The sequence below is a fragment of the Dermacentor silvarum genome, chromosome 2 (assembly GCF_013339745.2).
Source record: "Dermacentor silvarum isolate Dsil-2018 chromosome 2, BIME_Dsil_1.4, whole genome shotgun sequence".
Taxonomy (NCBI): Eukaryota; Metazoa; Arthropoda; class Arachnida; order Ixodida; family Ixodidae; genus Dermacentor; species Dermacentor silvarum.
The window spans coordinates 166716245-166736497 of record NC_051155.1 but is presented as its reverse complement, the minus strand read 5'-3'; the positions used below and the strand labels follow the sequence as shown (position 1 = coordinate 166736497).

General features: G+C 40.9%; 1 protein-coding gene across 1 annotated transcript in view; it reads left to right on the top strand.

The window, feature by feature from the left end:
- Positions 1-20253, top strand: part of LOC119442057 (alpha-2-macroglobulin-like) — a 65088-nt gene that overhangs the window by 23293 nt on the left and 21542 nt on the right. Inside the window, exons 13-25 of the mRNA XM_037706772.2 lie at positions 1695-1958; positions 2978-3127; positions 4715-4799; positions 7566-7615; positions 9288-9345; positions 9499-9528; positions 9649-9666; positions 10988-11105; positions 11488-11710; positions 13621-13866; positions 14617-14668; positions 15328-15420; positions 17898-18077. Of these exons, the coding sequence (XP_037562700.1) occupies positions 1695-1958; positions 2978-3127; positions 4715-4799; positions 7566-7615; positions 9288-9345; positions 9499-9528; positions 9649-9666; positions 10988-11105; positions 11488-11710; positions 13621-13866; positions 14617-14668; positions 15328-15420; positions 17898-18077 (1567 nt within the window). The remainder of the gene's footprint in view (positions 1-1694; positions 1959-2977; positions 3128-4714; positions 4800-7565; positions 7616-9287; positions 9346-9498; positions 9529-9648; positions 9667-10987; positions 11106-11487; positions 11711-13620; positions 13867-14616; positions 14669-15327; positions 15421-17897; positions 18078-20253) is intronic.

The following is a 20253-nucleotide window of genomic DNA, read 5'->3' as shown; positions in this document are numbered from 1 at the left end:
TAGGGCAGAACATGCAACACTGATTATGTCCTCATTGAGTGCATCCAGAATAAATTTATATCTATTTTCAAGCTCAGCTTTTGACATTTTGGTGACCATAGTTCAGCCCTTTCACATGTACATCAACTTGCACCTCTAAAGTCAAGATGTATTAAGCCAGACCTTTTGTTCCTCTTTAAAGTGGTTCATGACGCTATACATTGCCCAAAGCCTCGATCATGAACAATTTTGCATAATGAAAAAATATACCTGGCAGCATTTCGTGTTTTTTATGTGGCCTTTTTTGCTATAGTCACTGTCCTATGACTCGACTTCAAAAACATGCAATACATATTCTGCCTATATTGACATATTTCAGAGTTCATTTCTTGTGTTTTGTACAAGTGTAGATAATCACATTGCATAACAACATGCACTGATGCCCAGCTCCTCACCTTTTTCATTTTTCCTGCTTATTCCTCTACCTCATACAAAACTGTGTTGTCCAGTACACTTGCCTTGTGTATTAGTTCTTAAGTGCACCAGTACAAGGGCTTCATAGCTGTTCCTTGGCACTATCATAAACATTTTATTATTATTATTACAACAGACACTCTTGACCTGCCATGGTAGCCCAGTGGCTATGACGATGCACTGCTGAGCTTGAGGTCGCGAGTTCGGTCCTGGCTGCAGTGGCACATTTTGATGAGGGCGGAATGCAAATGTGCTCGTGTACCGTGCATTAATGGGGTGCACTTAATTTAAAGAACCCCAGTAGGTCAAAATTAATCCGGAGCCCTCCACGACGGCTTGTCTCATAATCAGCTCGTGGTTTTGTCACGTAAAACTTCAGAATTTAATTTTTACCTTAACAGAAGCTCTGACTGATCATTAGTGAGCCCTTATACATGGCATGGGTTTTGTGCTAAGTAGCCCAAAAGTGCAGATCTTCTCAGAGGATATACCAAATTGAAACCTCTTGCAGGCACATCCGGCAATATCAGCACTTTGTGCATTGCTTACAAAATGGAAGTATCAAATGACAGAGCTACAATGTGAACAACAAGCAAGTTGGCACTGACACAAACAGAACAGCAAAAATGATTGGGATATGGTTGGAGCTGACAAGATATTCACGGCCCTTGCAACATTACTTTCTTAGTTAAAAAAAATGTTTCCATACTATTTATTCTATTAATTAACTGCGTGCAGTTAACTGAGTGCAGGCTGAAATAAAGGTATTTTTGTACATTCCACACTCCCAATGGCATATTAATACAGTATAAGCCAATAGTGAGCAAGGTGCAGGTGATATTCATTACAGTACATACTACCAGAGTCACATGATGCCATCAGTGTGGCTTGGCTTGGCTTAGATAGCTAGTCATCCAATGTGGGGGTGGTCAACGAGATGTGTGCAAGTGAAGCACGCAGTATACAGGGTGTCCCAACTAACTTTAGCCAAGGCAAGCTAACCAATTATCACCCATTAAAATGCATTATTCCAAATTTTTATATGAATGTGGAACCCATATAAATTAAGCAGTAACCACTAGTATGTTATTACCTGCGGAGATTCTTGAATTAAATTTTTATTACTGCCATCAAATATTAATGTTAAACTATGTTTTAAGGTGATGTGGTCTCTGCTAGAAAGTGGTCTCTTTTATTTTTTTTTACAATTAATGTCTTGCTGTCATATTGCACTCTTCAAGGTTGTGTCTGGACATAAAGTTGTGGACAAGGGCACACTGTCACCAAGGCGTTCGTGGGATGACATAGCCGACCGAATTCCACTTGACTCTTCATCAAGCAGCATGAGAGTATCTGGGTACTCTGTATCCATGTTTAATTTGACAGTGAGGCTTGGCTGGGGCCTGTCATCCACTGCACGTCTGATGGTGTACTATGCGCACCCCAACGGAGAGGTCATTGCAGACTCTGTCCCACTGGAGTTCGAACCGTGCAGCCCAAATGAGGTTAGAATTTATCTGCTCACAATGTAAACTGGTATTGCCAGCATTTGCTTTACAATTCTGATTTAGCCACATAAAGTGTTGATGAAAAACAATTTTAAAAAATATATTCAGCAAAGCTAGCACTTTAGTTACTCTTGCATTATTGAAGGAAAGTGATTGGCTGTGTCACATGTGTTAAAAAGAGACTGGAGTAAAATGTTTAGTTGACTTGATTAGCCGCCTCAAAAAGAGAGAGAAAATGATTTAATGAAAGGCAGGGAGGTTAACCAGGACTGAGCCCGGTTGGCTGCCCTACACTGGGGGAAGGGAAAAGGAGAGAGAGATTAAGAGAAGAATAAAAAGTCCGCTGTTGATATCGCCGACGTAGCAACAGATCTCTGTTCTATCACTGATGATCAATCAGTCCGGATCATAGACGGTCACTCAGTCCTGTAGTTTTCTCGCAGCAGCACTTTTGTGGCCTTTTGCAGCTGTGATATTCGAGGCCATGGTCCTAAGATCTTGCTCAAGGTGAACGGTCTTCTATCTAGCCTATTGAGAACATTGCAGAGGTCATGTCTTTCGTTTTGAAAAGATGGACAGTAGCATAGTAGGTGTTCTATAGTCTCATCGACACTGCAGGCATTACACTCGGCGCTGTCAGCCATTCCAATCAATTCCCCTATGTTCACCAGCCACCTTGAGGCGGCTAAGCCAATGCTTAGCTGCCTCAAGGTGGCTGGTGAACATAGGGGAAGGGGTCACTACAGGCCTGGTTTATTCAGGCACTGGCCAGTCATGTTTATGGTTCTTCGTAGCGGCAGGTTGATGTTGCCATTCTGACTGGCAACTTGCATGTTCTATTGAGAAGCTAGGCTTGTGTGCTAGTATAATGTGACTGTCGGCTTCATTGGTGACGGTTGTGTTGCCATAGCAGATTGTTTTTAAGTAGGTGATATTTTATTTATAGCTTGGCAATAAGTCCAGAAAGTAAATAGCATAGAAAACACATACATAACAATCATCATTTGAACATGCAGGTGCTCCTAAGTTTTGCTGCAAAGTCTGTTCAGCCTGGGATGCCAGCAGCATTGAGTCTCTCGGCTGCTCAAGGCTCTGTGTGCGGTATGTGGGCACTAGACCAGGGTCTTCTGGAGAAGACAGTGGAAGATGAGCTCACACCAGAGAAGGTACAAGACATTGCAAGTTCCTTAACCACTCAAAGTTGCTAGCCAAGGCAAGCTAACCAACATGCAACCAGGTTCTTTAGCAGACTGTGTCAACGTAGCCCTTCTAGCACATTAACCAGATGTATTGCTTGATGCTGCCATGAATGCTGTGTTAAGGAGGTCAGCTCACCTAGCTCATCGAAATTTTTTCTGACACTTTTTTTTTTCCTTTTATTATTCGACTTATTGTGCAGGTGTATAAATTATTTTATATACTTATCAAGTGAGACACCATAGGCAATTAAGAAATTAACTCTTTAATATTTTATTCGGGACTTCTCACAGGACTTGAGTATGTTATCTTGTGAGTGAGTGATTAAATGTTTTTATTAAAAACTAAATGAATAAGAAAACAGGAAAAAATAATTTAAGAGTAAGAAAATAAATTTACACATGGCCTAGGCACTAAAATGAATTCGTAAAGCTGGTTGCTCCTTATAAAACCATGGAGGCTCCATGTAGACGAGCTTGCTTAATAAGCGCTATTCTTTATAGGTATATATCGCATAACTTGTTTGCATATGTCTGTCTGTTTTCTGTCTCGTAAGTTGCTTGCCAAGCTTGCTTGTCATCCAACTCCACATTTCACTAGCTTTCTTACTCATGAACTGAATTATTTAAGCTCAGAAGTGCTACCAGTGTTCTGAAATTGCACTCTGCTGCTGAAGACAAGGTCGCAAGTTCAATTCTCGGCCTGCGTTCTTACAGTGCCTGCATGCTCATTTCAAGCTGTAATGCTTCTGTGCAGTTTACTAGGCTCAACAGTAGGACAAACTGAAACCATGTTGTAATTAGATGCTGATATTGAAATTACCGGCTATTTATGGCCAGGTTCTGTAGCTTTAGTTACATTCAGAATTTGCATGCCCACTATGCCAACAAGATGTCATTGAAATTTGAGGGTTCTTACTTCTGTATGAGAAAGAGCAGTAACTGGCAGCATGAAAGCATATATTTTGGGCAATATGGAACGAAGGTAGTGTATATGGCTCAGAGAATTGATGTAATGATTAACGAAAATATCGCTGTTCCAGTGTATTTTGAAACACAGGCTTTTGAAACTCAAGCAGGCCAGATGGAGGCTCAATGAAAACTGGTGGCTTGAAGTGATCAACTCTGGCTGAATAAGGGATGTCCAGCCTACGTTATGCAAGTGTTGTCCCGAAGAAAAGTCCCCTTGTCAAAATGTTGGCTCCAGGCCGATGCTTCCTTTGTTCAGTCACTGTTGATCACTTCAAATAGGCAAAAGATATGTGAAGCATTTGTTATGCATATTTCTAATTTTTTTTTTAATTTGGCATGTGCCCTGTTTTATAGTCCACTATACAAGCTTGTTAGTTATTTTTTTTACTATGGATTATGCCTTTTCACACAAGTACAATGGTTGCCTGTCAGTCACGTCTCCATGTTTTCATCCTGCTTTGAACTCATACCTGATGAAACTTTTTCTTGGTGTGAATTTGTTTTCTTATGTGTTGTCCTTGATCCTGTCATATATTTTTAGCTCTGAGTACTAAAGTTCATCCTCTTGCGTCACTTTTATGCCAGCTGCACAAGTTGTTGAGCCCTCTGGAAGCCAAGCCTAATCGTCCAAGTGTTCTAAAAGGTCATTGTGTCCTGAATGAAGAGAACTGTAAGTCGCAAAGTTACATGTAAATCCTTTTCTCTTTGACTACACTACTATATCAGTGTGCTGCTTTAATATATCAAGCTTGTTTATGCCTGACCTATCAATAATACAACAGTGGCAAATGTTATAAGCACCCATTAGTGCATGTTCAGATCCACAGTAGTAATGTAGATCTGTCAATAAATTACTTATTATCTGGTAAATAAACATTAGAAAACAATGTTCATGGTTTTTAGTTCACGCAATAAATCTCAATCTACCATTCTACCTGTGGACATAGCGTCCCACCCATAATTACCATCCAATAAGTGCTCATTTTTAGGTGTTCAATCAGACTACTTTCTAAAATTTAATGTGCATGCCAACTTCTCAAAAAAGGAAGACTGCCTACAGTATTAGAGTGTACTTAAAGGCTAGACACTGCTTTCAACGACTTACTCTCATGAAATTGTATTATGCCTTCATTTATAGCCACTTAAATTATTGTATCAACTCATGAGGTCTCGCATACCACTGCCATATAACTCCATTGCATCGACTTCTTATAATGCTCATGTTACCCCCATCTTCACTGATTTAAATCTCCCCTTACTAAATATAATTATCCGGTATAACCATGACATCGTTATGTACCGCCTACTTAAAAATCCACATTTAGATTGTCATTGGTAGAAATAGTCTCACTAATCCCAACACTACTAGATTTTCTTTACAGTACAATCATTTATGCCCAAAATCGCACAGCAACTACGGCAAACAAACTGTTGGTTTTGCTGGTTTTAAAATTTTGAGTAGTTTACCGGCTCATTTAATATCTTCACCAACATTGTCATTGTACCAGTGTTAACTTGGAGCTTATACTGCAACTTTGCAAACTGTATCCCTACTTCAGTGCATTATCTTTTTGCCTATATTCTTTGGTTACCCACTATATACAGTTTTCGTGTTAAATATCTTAACTTCTTTAACTTTGTGGAACTTCCGTAACCGTCTTTTATTTATTTTTAATTGCAATTGATGCCTTTTTATAAATATATTCTTATGCAACTAATAACAAGGTGTTGCTGCAGTTTCTAACTGTAGGACATCTTTCTGTATAACATCTCATATATATGTGCCACTAATGAAACAATAAAATTCAATCTGAAATCTCCCCTAAACTCTGCCTGTTTTTAGAATAAGAAGGAAAAAAACTAGCCTAAAGGAACTATGCAGAGGATGAAATGCCTTGTCAGTACTGCAAGGTAATCTAATTTGTTGCATTTCTTGGATAAATATTTTTTGAAAGATTCACAGAGTAGTCTGGGCAACTGTGACAGTTATGAAAGGTGAGATGCAGTTTCTGCACAACAGCATTAGTGTCTATGCTTTGGCACTTATGCTGAAACCATGTCACTCATGCTGTGCTTTTAGTGAGAACTGTTGGAAACTGTTCCTGGTGAAAAGTTTGTGTACAATATGGATCTTTTGTCATAATATTTTGTCTGTGTATTCCAATACATTAGTTACATCCATTAATACATCCAGTTACATCCATTAATACATCCGCCGCCTAGGTTTGTGAGTGGTGGTGCTGGCTAAGACTCGCAGGGTTAATTCTAGTTGTAAGACATAAATACCCCAGAAAGTGGATGGAAAACAGCGCCACGGTAGCTCAATGGTGAGAACATCGCACGCATAATGCAAAGACGTGCGTTCGTTCCCCACCTGCGGCCAGTTGTATTTTCATCCATTTTTATTTTCATTAATTTATCATTCCTTTAATTCATTTAGTAAGTACAAGTGATTTCCCCTATGTTGTCCTTGGTGTCTGTGTTTGTTGGCTTCTTATGATATGATTAATAAAAATCGGCCCCCTAGGTTCCCTTTCTTCTCGTTCATTACATAATGAGGGCTTGAATCCGGCAACATTGATGCCTTCAGGTAGCATATGTGGGTTTATTGACCAGTTGCCATCACCCAAAAAGATCACGTGCTCGTGACGCCTGTGGCAGAAAGGATGTTCCACATCCGCCCTTAGGTTTGTGAGTGGTGGCGCTGGCTAACACTCCCAGGGTTAGTTATAGTTGTAAGGCATAAATACCCCAGAAAGTGGATGGGAAAACGGCGCCGCGGTAGCTCAATGGTGAGAGCATCGCACGCGTAATGCGAAGACGTGGGATCGTTCCCCACCTGCGGCCAGTTGTTTTTTCATTCATTTTCATTTTCATTAATTTATCATTCCTTTAATTCAATTAGTAATTACAAGTAATTTCCCCTATGTTGTCCTTGGTGTCCCTGTTTGTTGGCTTCTTGTGATATGATTAATAAAAATCGGGCCCCTAGGTTTCCTTTCTTCTCATTCAATACATTAGTTCGTGTGTTGTGGAAACTTCTTGGACGAGTATATTTCGGACAAATTAGGACGGTAGTGGTTCAGTAGCCAATTCTCGACTTCTGTTTGTTATGTTCATGCAAACGTTATTTAAATAAACTTCTGTTTAACTTGTGCCGCTTATATTGAACATGCACTGACCACTTGACCTTTTTATATTGGCTCATGAATTGGATGGCTGCAAACCAATGTATTGTTGTATAAGATGAGGAACTATAATTACAAAGCCCAACTTTAGACAGGTAATTATGCAAATGTTTACTGCAACTGGCACTGCACTAAATATTATCACTGCATGGAATATTGGGCCAAATATAACTGTCACTGCTGTGCACTTTGTGCTAGACTGTGAAATTATTTCTGTCCCTCAAGTATAAATGATTCCATTTTTTTAGGGCATTTTGCAGGGCCCACATTATTTCTTGACTCAGCTGCTGCCTTTGAGGTATGTATTTGGCATTTCTTGTAGCTCGACTTCACACAGGAACTGATATTAAATATAGCTATTGAACTGTATAGGGGTGTTGCAGCTATTGTAATGGCTCGGTAAACCTTGTTGATTCTTCTTAAAGAAGAGGCATCACTTTAGGTGAGAAAACCTGAAAGATATTAAAGAGACTTTGTTAGGTTAGCTTGCAAAATTTCTACTGGATCTTACATGTCACCAATTTCATTAGCTTTCTACCAGTTTGTTTTGGAAATTCGGCTGCAATTAGTTGCACTTGCTGTGAAATTCTGACACTTATACTGTGTTGGTCTAAAACATCTCTGGCATTTTGTACAACCAGTTTACACTAAAGCTGTATGATCTGCATTGTAATCGTGTTGTCATTGTCATGCTGTTAGCTGTTTTGTGCAGTAGATGGCTTATGGCGGCCAAATCTCCAACTCTTGTCATGTTAGTCCCAACAGTGATGGTGAAGGAGGCAGAAATAATTCTAAAATGTTAATGTTCTTAGATTTAGGTGCACATTAAAACACTCCCAAGAGGTCATCTTTAATATGGTGTCCTTGACAATTCCATGTTTGTAATAGTCCAGGTACAGCATGTAAAATGAAATCAATGTACTACAATATGTATTTGATTATAAGGCGGTCATGATTATAAGGTGAGGGTGCAGTTGGGGGACCCAAGAAAAAGAACTTGAGTATGCACACTAATATAAGGCGAGATGGAGTAGCCTATGGATTATTCAGACTCAACGGGGATTGCCCTCAATATCAAATTCTAATGGGGAGCCTCTGGAATTATCGGAATAATCGTCGCAGGTTATATTGCACCCTGAGGTGTGACTTCATGGCAGCACCGCAACCACATGTACATGATTTTCGAGAAACGGCGACAAGCGATGGCGATGAGATGACACATTTGGTGGTCGCAGATGGCGTTCCATCGTTGTCACTTGACGCATTGCCCGTTTCTGGCCAGCCAGAAAATATTTGTCTCCTGGAAGCCTGCACAGCAGCTTATTGAAACTAGATATAGTACTCTGGTTAAAATGTCTGCTTTACTGTTACATTAAAAAATTCCCAATGCACGTTATATGCACAAAAATATGATACTGCCTCACCTGCCACACAATTTACGCTGCTGTCTAAAATCTGAATCACCGTAAATGTGACGCTACTGCCATCATATTGAAATAGTAACTGAGTCTATCAGCCTCATATATAAGGCAGGGATCTGACTTTGAGGTTAAGGATTCGGGGAAAAAAAAACCTTGCCTGATATTCGAATAAATACGGTGGTATCATACTATGTAAGTTCAGGTGAGCTTTGCAAACTGTTGAATTGCTACCCAGTTGTTTACTCAATGAATTGCGGAAGCACTAATACAGGTGATGATTGGAGCAGATTGTGAATTCTTGCAATCCAAGAAAAGTTGCCTTTGACATCTTTTATATATATATATATATATATATAAATATTATAACGTTATTCTGATACTCCAATAAAGCTTGACAGTTTCATACTACGTTGCTTACACACTAAACTAAGCAAACTAAATATTATTGCAAGCAGACACTGTGTCAGTATTGTTCTGTACATCATTGTTGGATAATATACATCATGCTGTGTAACCTTAAACTCTTGTTTTGTTTTTTTGTGTTTCTAGGAGTCATCAATGCAAGTAGTCACCGACATGAAGGTCAATGTTCGTCCTTGTTGGGAGGGTAAGAGCATGTCGAATTTATTTATGCATTGCAAAATTTCAGTTATACTAGGCCAGTAACTTGTGTGCTATACTCGCTAATGTAACTTCCTGCTAACTATGTTAACTAGATATAAACTATGTTAAGACAACCATTCTGCTGGCTGGTTTTCAGATGGTGGGATGTGGACTCCAGAACATGGTGGTAAGCATTTGTGCTTGTCAAAGTGTTTCTATGTTAACTTTGTTCACATTACCTTTATTTATATTTATATATATTTATATATATTTTTATATATTTATATATATTTATTTTTATTTTCAGCACGGACAGGCATCGATGGTAAGAATGAAAAATAAATGCTTTTTTTTATAAGGTGCATTTCTGTCATATTTGCTTCCTTTGCTCGCTTGAATTTACCATATTTTGGAGACCCTGTATTGTTACAGCATCCTTTCTCTACTCACCTTTCAACACCTTTCTGTCAGTAGAAAGATATGTTGACAGGAGTTGTTTGTCATGTTTTTGAAAAAGCCAAACCAGCATCACATGCTAACTTTATGTAATGTTGCAACAATAGCACAGTGGCATTTACTGCACCATAGGAGCAACAGAACCTATATGTCATTTGGCATGTTTAAGAAAATCGGAGCTGATGGTACTCAGAATAGATTGGCTAGCTATGATTTAATGCTTAGCTGAAAAAAATCTAAATGGTGTTTGTCTTCTAGCTGCAAAAGCAGCCTAATAGGCAGCACTTACTCCTCATGGCCTACTTTGTAACATGTCACCATCGAAGTTATTTCTTACATTGTGTTTGCATTGACTTGATGACTGACTAGCTGCGATCACTTTAAGTTGCCCCTAGACATGTTTGTTTATATTCCATCAATGTGTGCAGTTTTCAGAGAACATCACCAGCCTATGCCATGAGTCTCAAACTCAAATCTGGTGCAGGGTCGTCGCATTCAGGTCGCGTGGCTCCCCACAGGCTGCTCCGCATCATCCCAAGCAAAAAAAGGGAGGGCTGCTGATAAAGGCCTGAAAAATTGTAAAAGAGGGGTCGAAACCTCTGAAGGCCCATGCAAACCAGTAGACAAGGTCTCAGTAAGTTATGAGAGGCTCACAAAGCATGTATTTGAGACCCTTGCCCTGAATAATAGTGAATATCATTGCTTGATGAGCCACAGCGCACAAATTTGAATGAAAGCCATCCTCCCCACTTTCCTTTGCTGGTTGCAGCAGTAACCGACCTTCATGGCCTCTGTGCAGTGATGTCACTAACGATGATGTGGCGTGTGCTTTGAAAACACACTAATCTTATGTAGCAAGAAACAGGAGTCTGTAAACACAACACATGGAAGTGTTGTGGCCACGAACGAAAAGTTACTGCTGTGCAAAAATAAAATTAAGTGCCATTTTCAAATAAACCTCCCATGCATACTTGCATCTTCCAAACAGACAAAGTCTGCTGAAGCTTGGCTATTTTTGATGCACTCTTGTCGAAGAACAAAACTTTTGCTGATCATTGTGTAGTGTCAATTCATCGGTGGCCCTGAAGGTCAAATAGTCAAGAGATATGAATTTTTTTGCAGTCAGCCTGCTTGAATACAATTTCTTATGTCCAAAATCAGTATTTGATGATGCTAAAAAACTTGTTCAGACGAAGGGGATGGTGAGATTGCAGACCTAGCTCCAGCAACTGCAGTTCCAAAGTCAGCAGTGGACATCCGAAGCCATTTTCCCGATACCTGGCTGTGGGAGCTGCACCGCATTGAAAGGCAAGTTTTAAGATCAGGCTGTCATAAGAAGCAACCACATGTCTCAGTTCAGAGCACTGGGCTTTTTGTGAATATCAGAAACATTTCTATTTTGTGTTAGAGTGTCTAAGCTGGATGATGTGTGGGAAGGCAAAAGCTTTTTTGCAGTTCACATTGCTAGGTTCTGGCAAAGAGAAATATTTTTTATGACTTTGATAAGGTGCTTTGCTGCATATGCCATCGCTAATGCGAGAGCTTTTCAACTTATTGTATACTGTTGATGGATTCAAGCCTGCAGTCCTCCTGCAGCGCTGTGTGCTGTCTCGTGTGTCTTCGACGTCCGTGTTGTGTTTGAGCTACAACAGACTAGAAGGGCATAGGTCTGACTTCTGCCCATCTGCAGTGCTGCACCACTCAACCTGAGCCGAGAGCTTCCCCACTCTGTAACCAAATGGAAAGCTGGCGCTCTCTGCCTGCACCCGTCTCATGGTTTGGGCATGGCTGCAGACACCTTGAGCGCAGTGCAGCCCTTCTTCATCCAGCTGTCCCTCCCTGCTGTCGCCATACGTGGAGAGACAATTCCCATTACTGCTTCGTTGTTCAACTACCTCAGATCATGCATCCCTGTAAGTCCTGAGCGACACTCCTTAGTCTTGTGAGGCTATATGTTCCATATTTGCAGCGTGGCGCAGTGTGTGTGGTGCAATGCACAGTTTTGTCAAAAGTGCTCACACCACATTGCATGCCACTGGAGCTGACTTGGAGCAACTGAACTTAAGCTTGTTAGTATGGCTTCATGATAGAATACAGCATGCAAAACAGAGAGAGAGAAGAGAGAAAAGTCATAAGGGAAAGGCAGGGAGGTTAACCAGGCTGTGCCCGGTAGGCTACCCTGCACCGGGGGAGGGGTAAAAGGGATTGAAAGAGAAGGAAGAGAGAAAGAAAAGGAAGAGAGGAAGAGAAAGTGGACTGGCTAAATCAAGGTACTGATATTGTATCGTCATTGGAAAGCAAGGGCATGGATGATGTAGGAACAAGAAAGTGACAAAACACAAACATGTTTTGCATATTCACGCTAGATAATTTTTTTGAGCATGTGCGCTCATACTCAACAAAATGAAGACTGAAAAAAATTCGGATGTACTGACTAAGTAAAAGTGAACAAAACACATGCACAAAACACATGCATAAATGTTCACCACATGATGCAAAGAAACAATGGCATACAAATGTGCCTCCAACACACTTCATCTTCAGTGTTCTTAAGGTCTGGATAGTCTTAACTCTGGAGGCATTGGAGAACCAGTAAAGGAACAGCATCTCCTTCATACATCCTGGTGACAGCATCAGTTATGCACTTATACCTGTGCACATTTGGCAAAGGCTGTACTTCCAAATCTGTTGTCATTTGCAAAGAGTATGTTTTATCTGTGGTATTCAGTGCAGTGGACTAGACGGACAGGTATGCACATTTGAAAGCAATGGTTTAGGGTGAGCACTACGCCACTATAGTGTGCAAGGCATCAGCATTAAATTACTGATTGATGTCTCTTTGGAGGAATTGTTAATTTTTTTTATTTATCTTGGTTCTTTACTATGTACGAGTCCACCATTCCAAGGCTGAACAAAAGAGTTAAGCCTTCTTAATTTCTTGTTCAATTCTTGTAGAGCTCCAAGACCGCAGTGATGGGCAATGATCTTGTGTTGGAATCGAATAATCAAATGCTCAATTCAATTATGGGGTTTTATGTGCCAAAACCACAATCTGATTATGAGGCACGCCATAGTGAGGGACTCCGAAATAATTTAGACCACCTGGGGTTCTTTAACGTGCACCTAAATCTAAGTACATGAATGTTTTCGCATTTTGCCCCCATCGAAATGCGGCCGCCGTGGCCGGGATTCGATCCCACGACCTCGTGCTCAGCAGCCCACACCATAGCCACTGAGCAGCCACGGCGGGTGAATAATCAAATGCTGGTATTTGATTCAGACAGAACAGAAGGCACATTCAACCAACGAAGTTACTATATAGTTTTTTGTCCAAAAATTTGTTTTAAGCTTGTCAGTTTTTCATTCCTGAAGATTGCTGTGCTTTAGGGAATTTAATTGCAGTGTTGTTAACACAATACTTGGCTGTAAGATTTATAGCCAGTACCTCCCACACAAATTTAAGTTAGAGATAGTGTTCAAGCAGTAGGCATTAGCTTCACATTAAACACATATTTCCAATACAGTCGAAACCGGATATATCGAACCCACATATAACGAATTATTGTATATATGGAACAGCTGTAAAGTCCCGTTGAAAATTTCTGTATAAAATTTTATTTTATATATCGAATTACCTATATATCGAACTTTCTTGTGATCCCCTTCAGATTCGATATATCCGGGTTCGACTGTAGTTTTTGAAAACAATGTCCCAACCAGGTTATTTTAAGCTTGACTGTCTCACTTATGAACAAACTATATGCAATTCCTTTCTTGCATCTCTTGTAACATGTCTTGCTTAAAAACACCTTTTTCCTTGCAGGTCAAGTTTGGCGTAATTGCAGATGCCAACTGCTTGAAAGTAATTGGCAACCCGCAGAAGCGCTTTTGCTTGTGCAGTGAAGAGACCATTTCATTGAGACTTTATGCAAGGTCTGACTGTTTAGGTCCAGTCAATATCACTGCTCATGCATTGGGCCTCTCCAAAAACGACTCCATTTGTGAGCCCGGAAGCGTCACGGAAACTAGAACAGCTCGAGATGCGCTGCGTAAGAGCCTTCGTGTTTTGGTAAGATATGAGATATCTCCTTTTAAGCAGCCCCTTTTTCATGTAGGCTGTGCAGCATCTTTGGTGGGAGTATACTAAGCATGGCTTGCCACTTATAGCTTATAGAAAGTTTTGATTCGTATGGTAGGTTATTCAAAGCCTGCTTTTGTTGCCCTGAAGCAAGACAGGAACTCCTCTGATAACTAGCTTTGCCAGCATAACGTGGGACAAAATAATGAGCATGAACATCGCTGCCTGACAACTTAATTGATTGAAGGGACTTGGAAGATGATGCTTTTGAACAGGCACTGGCAGATCCAGATCCTGGGGCCCCAGGAGGTCCCCCCTGGGGCATGCTGGTACTTTTGCCCTCACATAATTGAGCATGCAGTGAGTCCCCCCCATGTTTTTCTATTTCTTGCAATGAGCCCCCTTCCCCTCCTGGTTACTACCCTGGATCTGTGCCTGTAGGACATACCATTTAGCTTTCCCATTTTTCTGTACTCTGTGTGTGTGTGTGTGTGTGTGTGTGTGTGTGTGTGTGTGTGTGTGTGTGTGCGTGTGTGCGTGTGTGTGTGTGTGTGTGTGTGTGTGTGTGTGCGCACGCACGCGTGCGGATGGCTGTTGCATTCATCATAAATTTTTATACAAATTTGGTAGTTCCAAATGTTGTGCATGTCTGCCAATGTGAAATTATTCATAGATGATGCAAGCGCTGGAGTTTTTCTCATTTACTTTACTTGCACTACATAAGTACTTTTCTCATTTCAGGCAGAAGGAACAGCAAGAGAAAAGTCAGTCTCTGAATACATATGCCTAAAAGGCAAGTTACTTTCTGGCTTTGAAGCTTGTCATTCGCAATCAGCACTGTGCTAAGCGGTATCTCTTATGTTAAACCATGACGCTTAAGTTCTATTTAATTTAAATCCAGCTGTTAAAAATCTGCCAAGGCCATCAGTGAATCACATCTAAATGCCTCGGATAAATTCTTGTTCTTGTATCAGAGCTATCACAGAATTTTTTCTATGTAAATAAATAAAAACTGTGGAGAGCATTAAAACAACCGTCTGGTATGTATGGAAATCAAAGCGACTCATACATCAAAGACAGCAAGGCTGCATAAGGAAGTTCTCGCACTCTTCAGAAGTCATTGGGGTCTAACATCCCAAAATCTACTTCAGTCTTTTCAAGTGCTTCACTATATCTGGGCTTATTACTTCTATACTTTTTGCTATATCTGACAGATGTTCCTGTATGCTGCACTGGCTCCATTCTGTACAATGTGCTCGTGTTTCCTTTATGCTGACCACACCATCGCATGAAAATTTGTGTAAAACTTTTTTTTGCATACACACTTGTTTCAAAAAAGTAAAGACCAGGCCATCATTGCCTGTGATGGCTGACTGGCTTTTATGTTTTTTGAGGTAGGCTGTCTGTACATAATACATTGATCACTTAAAACTTACAATGAACTTTTTGCAGCTCCTACAAACAGTACGAAAAATCATAGTTTCATCCTGAAGCTTCCTGGCAATGCCATTCATGGCTCCTCTAAGGGTGTGTTCACAGTGTCAGGTAAGAACCGACCTAGTTTGAAACATTAAGCTGGCCTTCTGTAGTATTACTTCTGCTGTTGCAGAATTACTTGTGTGCACACAAAAGGTTTGGTTCTATAGCAACATGTGAAAGCAGACCTCTGAAATGTTCCTCAAGCATCCATGGGAATTATCACACATTCTTTTCAAGCATTATGCGACTCTAGTCACCGTGTGCACAGAGTCGTCAATCTTATCTTCGTTTGGCCCTGTAATGCCCAAAGTATTTTACTTGTACCAAATTTTCATCTCGGGAACATTTTTAAGCTGCAATTGTGGCTATAAGTGAAGAGTTGAGAAGGTGCCAAAGGCGTTCTGCCTATATTTACGCTGTTTCTTCCAAGTTAAGTTACTTTTTAAGCTGTGTTTTATGCACACTGATCTTAAGTTGCGAATGCGGCGAAGCACATATGATATGATGGGTATTATGGGAATATGGGTATATGTGGGTCGAAAGACAACTTTAAAAAATCTCAGTACTAATACTTTGCCAGCGTAATTCTCCTCTGACATGCTCCCTCTACTTATAAAGAAAACCAAACCAACATTCTGGCAAGGCAGCGAAATTCATAGTAAAGTTGCAGTAGCTTGAGAAACCTTGGTCGTGCTTGAGTGCCCTCCTCTTGACATTGTGATCACTGCAGCCAATGCAGTTTATTTGAAGAGGTAGAAAAAACGACCTCCTGTTAGAGCACTGCACGGGCCGATTTTTGCAGCCCGAGCCCGGCCTGGGCCCGTTTTTACATTGGGTGGCCCGCCCGAGCCCGATCAAAACTTTTATGGCGAGACCCGGGCCCGGCCCGGCCCGCCACCCCTTTACCTTAGGCCCGAGCCCGGCCTGAGCCCGGCTCGAAACCGGCCCGAACCCGGCCCGAGACCGAAAAATACATGCTTTTCAGAGTTGAGAGGCCCGAGAATAACTCGCTGCACGTTACATGCGCACCACCAGAAAGCCCGAGCCCGGCCCGGGCCCATGTCAAAAACCCGAGCCCGGCCCGGGCCCGGGTCAAAAAGCACATGCCATGCCCGAGCCCGACCCGAGCCCATGAAAAAACTGCTCTACCCGGCCCGTGGGCCGGGCCGGGCCTGGGCTTTCGGGTAAGCCCGAGCCTGTGCAGTGCTCTACCTCCTGTTAGATGCAATTTTCTTGAATTTTGCTTTCTAACATAAAAAAGACACATTTTCTTCATATAGTCTAAACATTGCTGTAAAACGTGCAAGTGTGTTTGTCTCGCTTTTATTTTGCAATATTGGTTGGATGTTCGGTATCTAGTGGAGTTTTTTGTGTAACCAAAACTGCTTCATCATGAAAGTTTTTACCAACAGTCTTTGAGCGTTCCTATGCATCCAAAGCCTACATTATCTTTGCTTCCATTATCTTTGTACATGTATCTGTGAGAAAAATACTAATTTTCAACAGGCGCGGCCAGATGTAGAAGCATTCTGTATTCTTAAATATCTTGATAAGTGATTTTGATATGGATACTTTACCTGTCAATTAATAAAACAAGAAAGCTAACGTGACCTCTAGGACTAGGCAAGAACTAGCCTTGTGCAAAAATATGAAATATACGACATCTTAAGACGCATGGTCTGAATGTGAAATTCATTAGTTATCAATAAAGCATGATGGGAGGTGCTCATGCATTTGCCAGTAGGTGCAGTGCAGCACCTATGAGTCACAACAGAATATGGTAAAAACTATAGGTGGAAGTTGGGATACAGCTCTTGAAAAGAAAGCTTAAAATTGAGAAATATGTACAGCTGACTACAAAAGTTTTTGGAGCAAGCAAGTCACGGAAAAGGTCAATTTCATTCTGACTTCACAACTGAGTTTGAAATTTTGGTGAGCATTGTGGGGTTCCTACAGGGAAGTATCCGTAGCATTCTTTGATTCAAAGGTAGCTTTATCGGCAGGGATGAGATTTTGTTTTTTCATGGATCCGGCGCTCCAAAAACTTTTGCAATGTAGGATACATTGGTTTTGCTGTTGATTTCATGGTTTCATGGCGCGGTGTTCTTGACAAGGCTGTTGCACATCAAGCATGCATGCTCTTTTATATTGGCTGTTTTGACCTGTCAACAATGTTGGCCAAGAGGTTAGCGCATATTGTGTGACCATGTGGGTATCTCATTAACTCTATACTTAGCAAACAGTGCTATTGAAGCTGCAAATATAGTACAATCAGCAATGTGTATTACTCTGTGCATCTTATTGTCAAGTGGTTCAAACCTGCAGTGCAGGCTATAACATATCCAGTTCATGCTACATTTAATCATGTAATGTTCATATATTTTTTATCCTAATGTGTCGCACACCCTTTAATGTAGGTGATCTGAAAAGTCACTTAGCTTCTGCCGCATTGTCTACTAAACATGTTGGGAATCCGACATAAGGTGTCCAGCAATCCAACAACCCCTATGTTTATGTTGCCCTCCTTTTTTCCTTGTTTGCAGGTGACATTCTAAGCCCTGTCCTGGCATCTGGTCTAGAGTCCATTGTCAAACTACCCACTGCCTGTGGAGAGCAGAACCTGGCAATCTTGGCCACGAATGTTGTGGTGCTTGATTACCTGATCTCCTCAGGACACTTCAGCCACCCGTTAGAGGCCAAGCTCCGGAGAAACATTGTCACAGGTAGGGCAGGAAGGTGATGGAGGGTAAGACAGGACCTGGGAGAGGATAAGAAATTGTGGGGCACGCTAAAGGGATGTCTGAATGCAATCAAAATTGCAGCATGTGAAGAAAGAGGCCAGAAGACAACATGGCGACGCAAACATAATTTTGTTTATCTTCGTCTTCCTCTTTCTACCCCAATCTACTAATGGACCATCCCGTTTCGCCCTCCCCCATGGAGAGTGCAAGTTCACGAGGCGAATAATATCTCAATTTCTCCGTAGTCTGCTATCATGTACAATGTCAGTCTGTTGGCTGAGGTGGGACACTGTGCGGTTAACTCTTTCATTACTGCTAGAAATGTGCTCATTTTGAGTGCTTTTATGTTTTAACATTTTATTTCAAGACATAACAGTCGCAACATGTATTGCAATACATAAAATTATAGCCGGAGCACTGGTGTTTTCAATGGATGTAAAGCAGTAATAGTTGCTCTGGCAGTTTTTGAGAATTCTTACGGGGAACTCCAAAGAAGCACCTCAAGGAACACGATTGAAAATAATAATTAGCTTTTTTTAGTAAAAATACTGAGAGTAAAAAAAAAAAAAAAAAAAAAAAAAAACATCTGAAATATACGAAATAGGCACCTGGCTCCTAGTTCACAACTTCTGTAAGTCAAATCATGAAAAGAAATTATCATGAAATTTTGTTGGCATCAATACTGGCCATAGTGATGCCCATGCTATGCAGGAAAGCAGTAGCTTTGCAAATGTGAAAACGGGAAGTTCCTATTGTACAGGGAGAATTTGTTTTTACTCATTGCAGCAGGCACCTGGTTCGTTTCTTACTGCATTCTTTAGGTTTGCGAAGCAACGGTTGTCAAGTCAGGGAGCAGGCTGAAGCCTTCTCATAGTACTTGATTATTGCATTCGGTTAGCTTTTCTGTTCAAGCAAAGTGGTTCTGTGCGTATTCAGCTGGTGCTGGAGCCTTTAAGTGCTTTGTTCAGTTTCTGTGCAGTGCTGCACAGTAATGTGGAGTGTTGCACAATATTGTACAGTAATGAATAAGGGCACTTGCAGAGGCAGTATTCAAAATGTAAGAGATTAGACTGCTAGTCAAGTTTCCATCGAAGGTTGTTCTGAAATTTACTGTGTGCTCTTGTGTGAGTGAAGACCCTACAGGACGGGAACGATTGTTCGTAATAATTTTTACAGACTTTCGAAACACTGATAGATAAAAGCAACCCATAGTGGATAAAATAAAGTTGCACTTTATATTATCAGAATGCAATTATGAAAATAACACGCACTCATGAGCATCTACTGTTGTCCGAGACATCATTAAAACAGCCTAGACGTCGTATTGGAAAATTAGACAACCCGAGAGAAGTTTCTCGTTCTTCACTTCTGGTGTCATTTAAAGATTACATTGCCGAGTCGATCAAAGCCCACATTTTGCATCATTTTATTTAAGTACTAGAGCACTGGAAGCTAGCGTCGATAATGCCTCCAGTTGATGTTTTATTTTTCCAGGCTCCCCAATCTGCCAAAAATTTTCAAATATGACAAATATAGTTAAAGTTCAGTCGTCATTTCAAATAGTGCAAATGATGTTGCTAATAGAATGATGCCAACGGAAATGTTTACCAACACGTAGAAAAACTCTCGATTAAATTGATAGATTTCTAATGTGGAAAGACTTGATCTCGTAGTTGATACATTCCGGAGAATGCGATATGGATCCTCCATAATGGCGCTTAGCTTTCCTCAATTAGGATACCATGGTGTCTCGTACAGGACTTGGTCATTAGCTTGTAGCTCTGCTGGCAGAAATTTCTTGTCGTATATAACCTAGTTTTTTTTCTCAATCGAATGGTGAACAGCATTTTCGCTCGCTTGTTGAAGGCTTCCTGTTGGGTCGGACCTGCGTTGTGGTTAAAACAGGATGCTGTACATTAAGAACGCCGGTGTTCTGTTGTATCCTGCCACCACAATCATTCTCTTTTACGACGAAACGGCTGTCTTCGTTGCCCTTGGGGCCATTATGCCAGGTTCTGGTCCATGTCTTAAAACCCCTCAGCCTTCATCGCACCTCATGCCTTTGCCTTCTTTATCAAAAGTCAAGATGTGCAGTATAGTTTTCACTCCTCGCTGTTCTATGAGAGGTTCATGAAGCTGTCGTAAACAAGCAATAAGG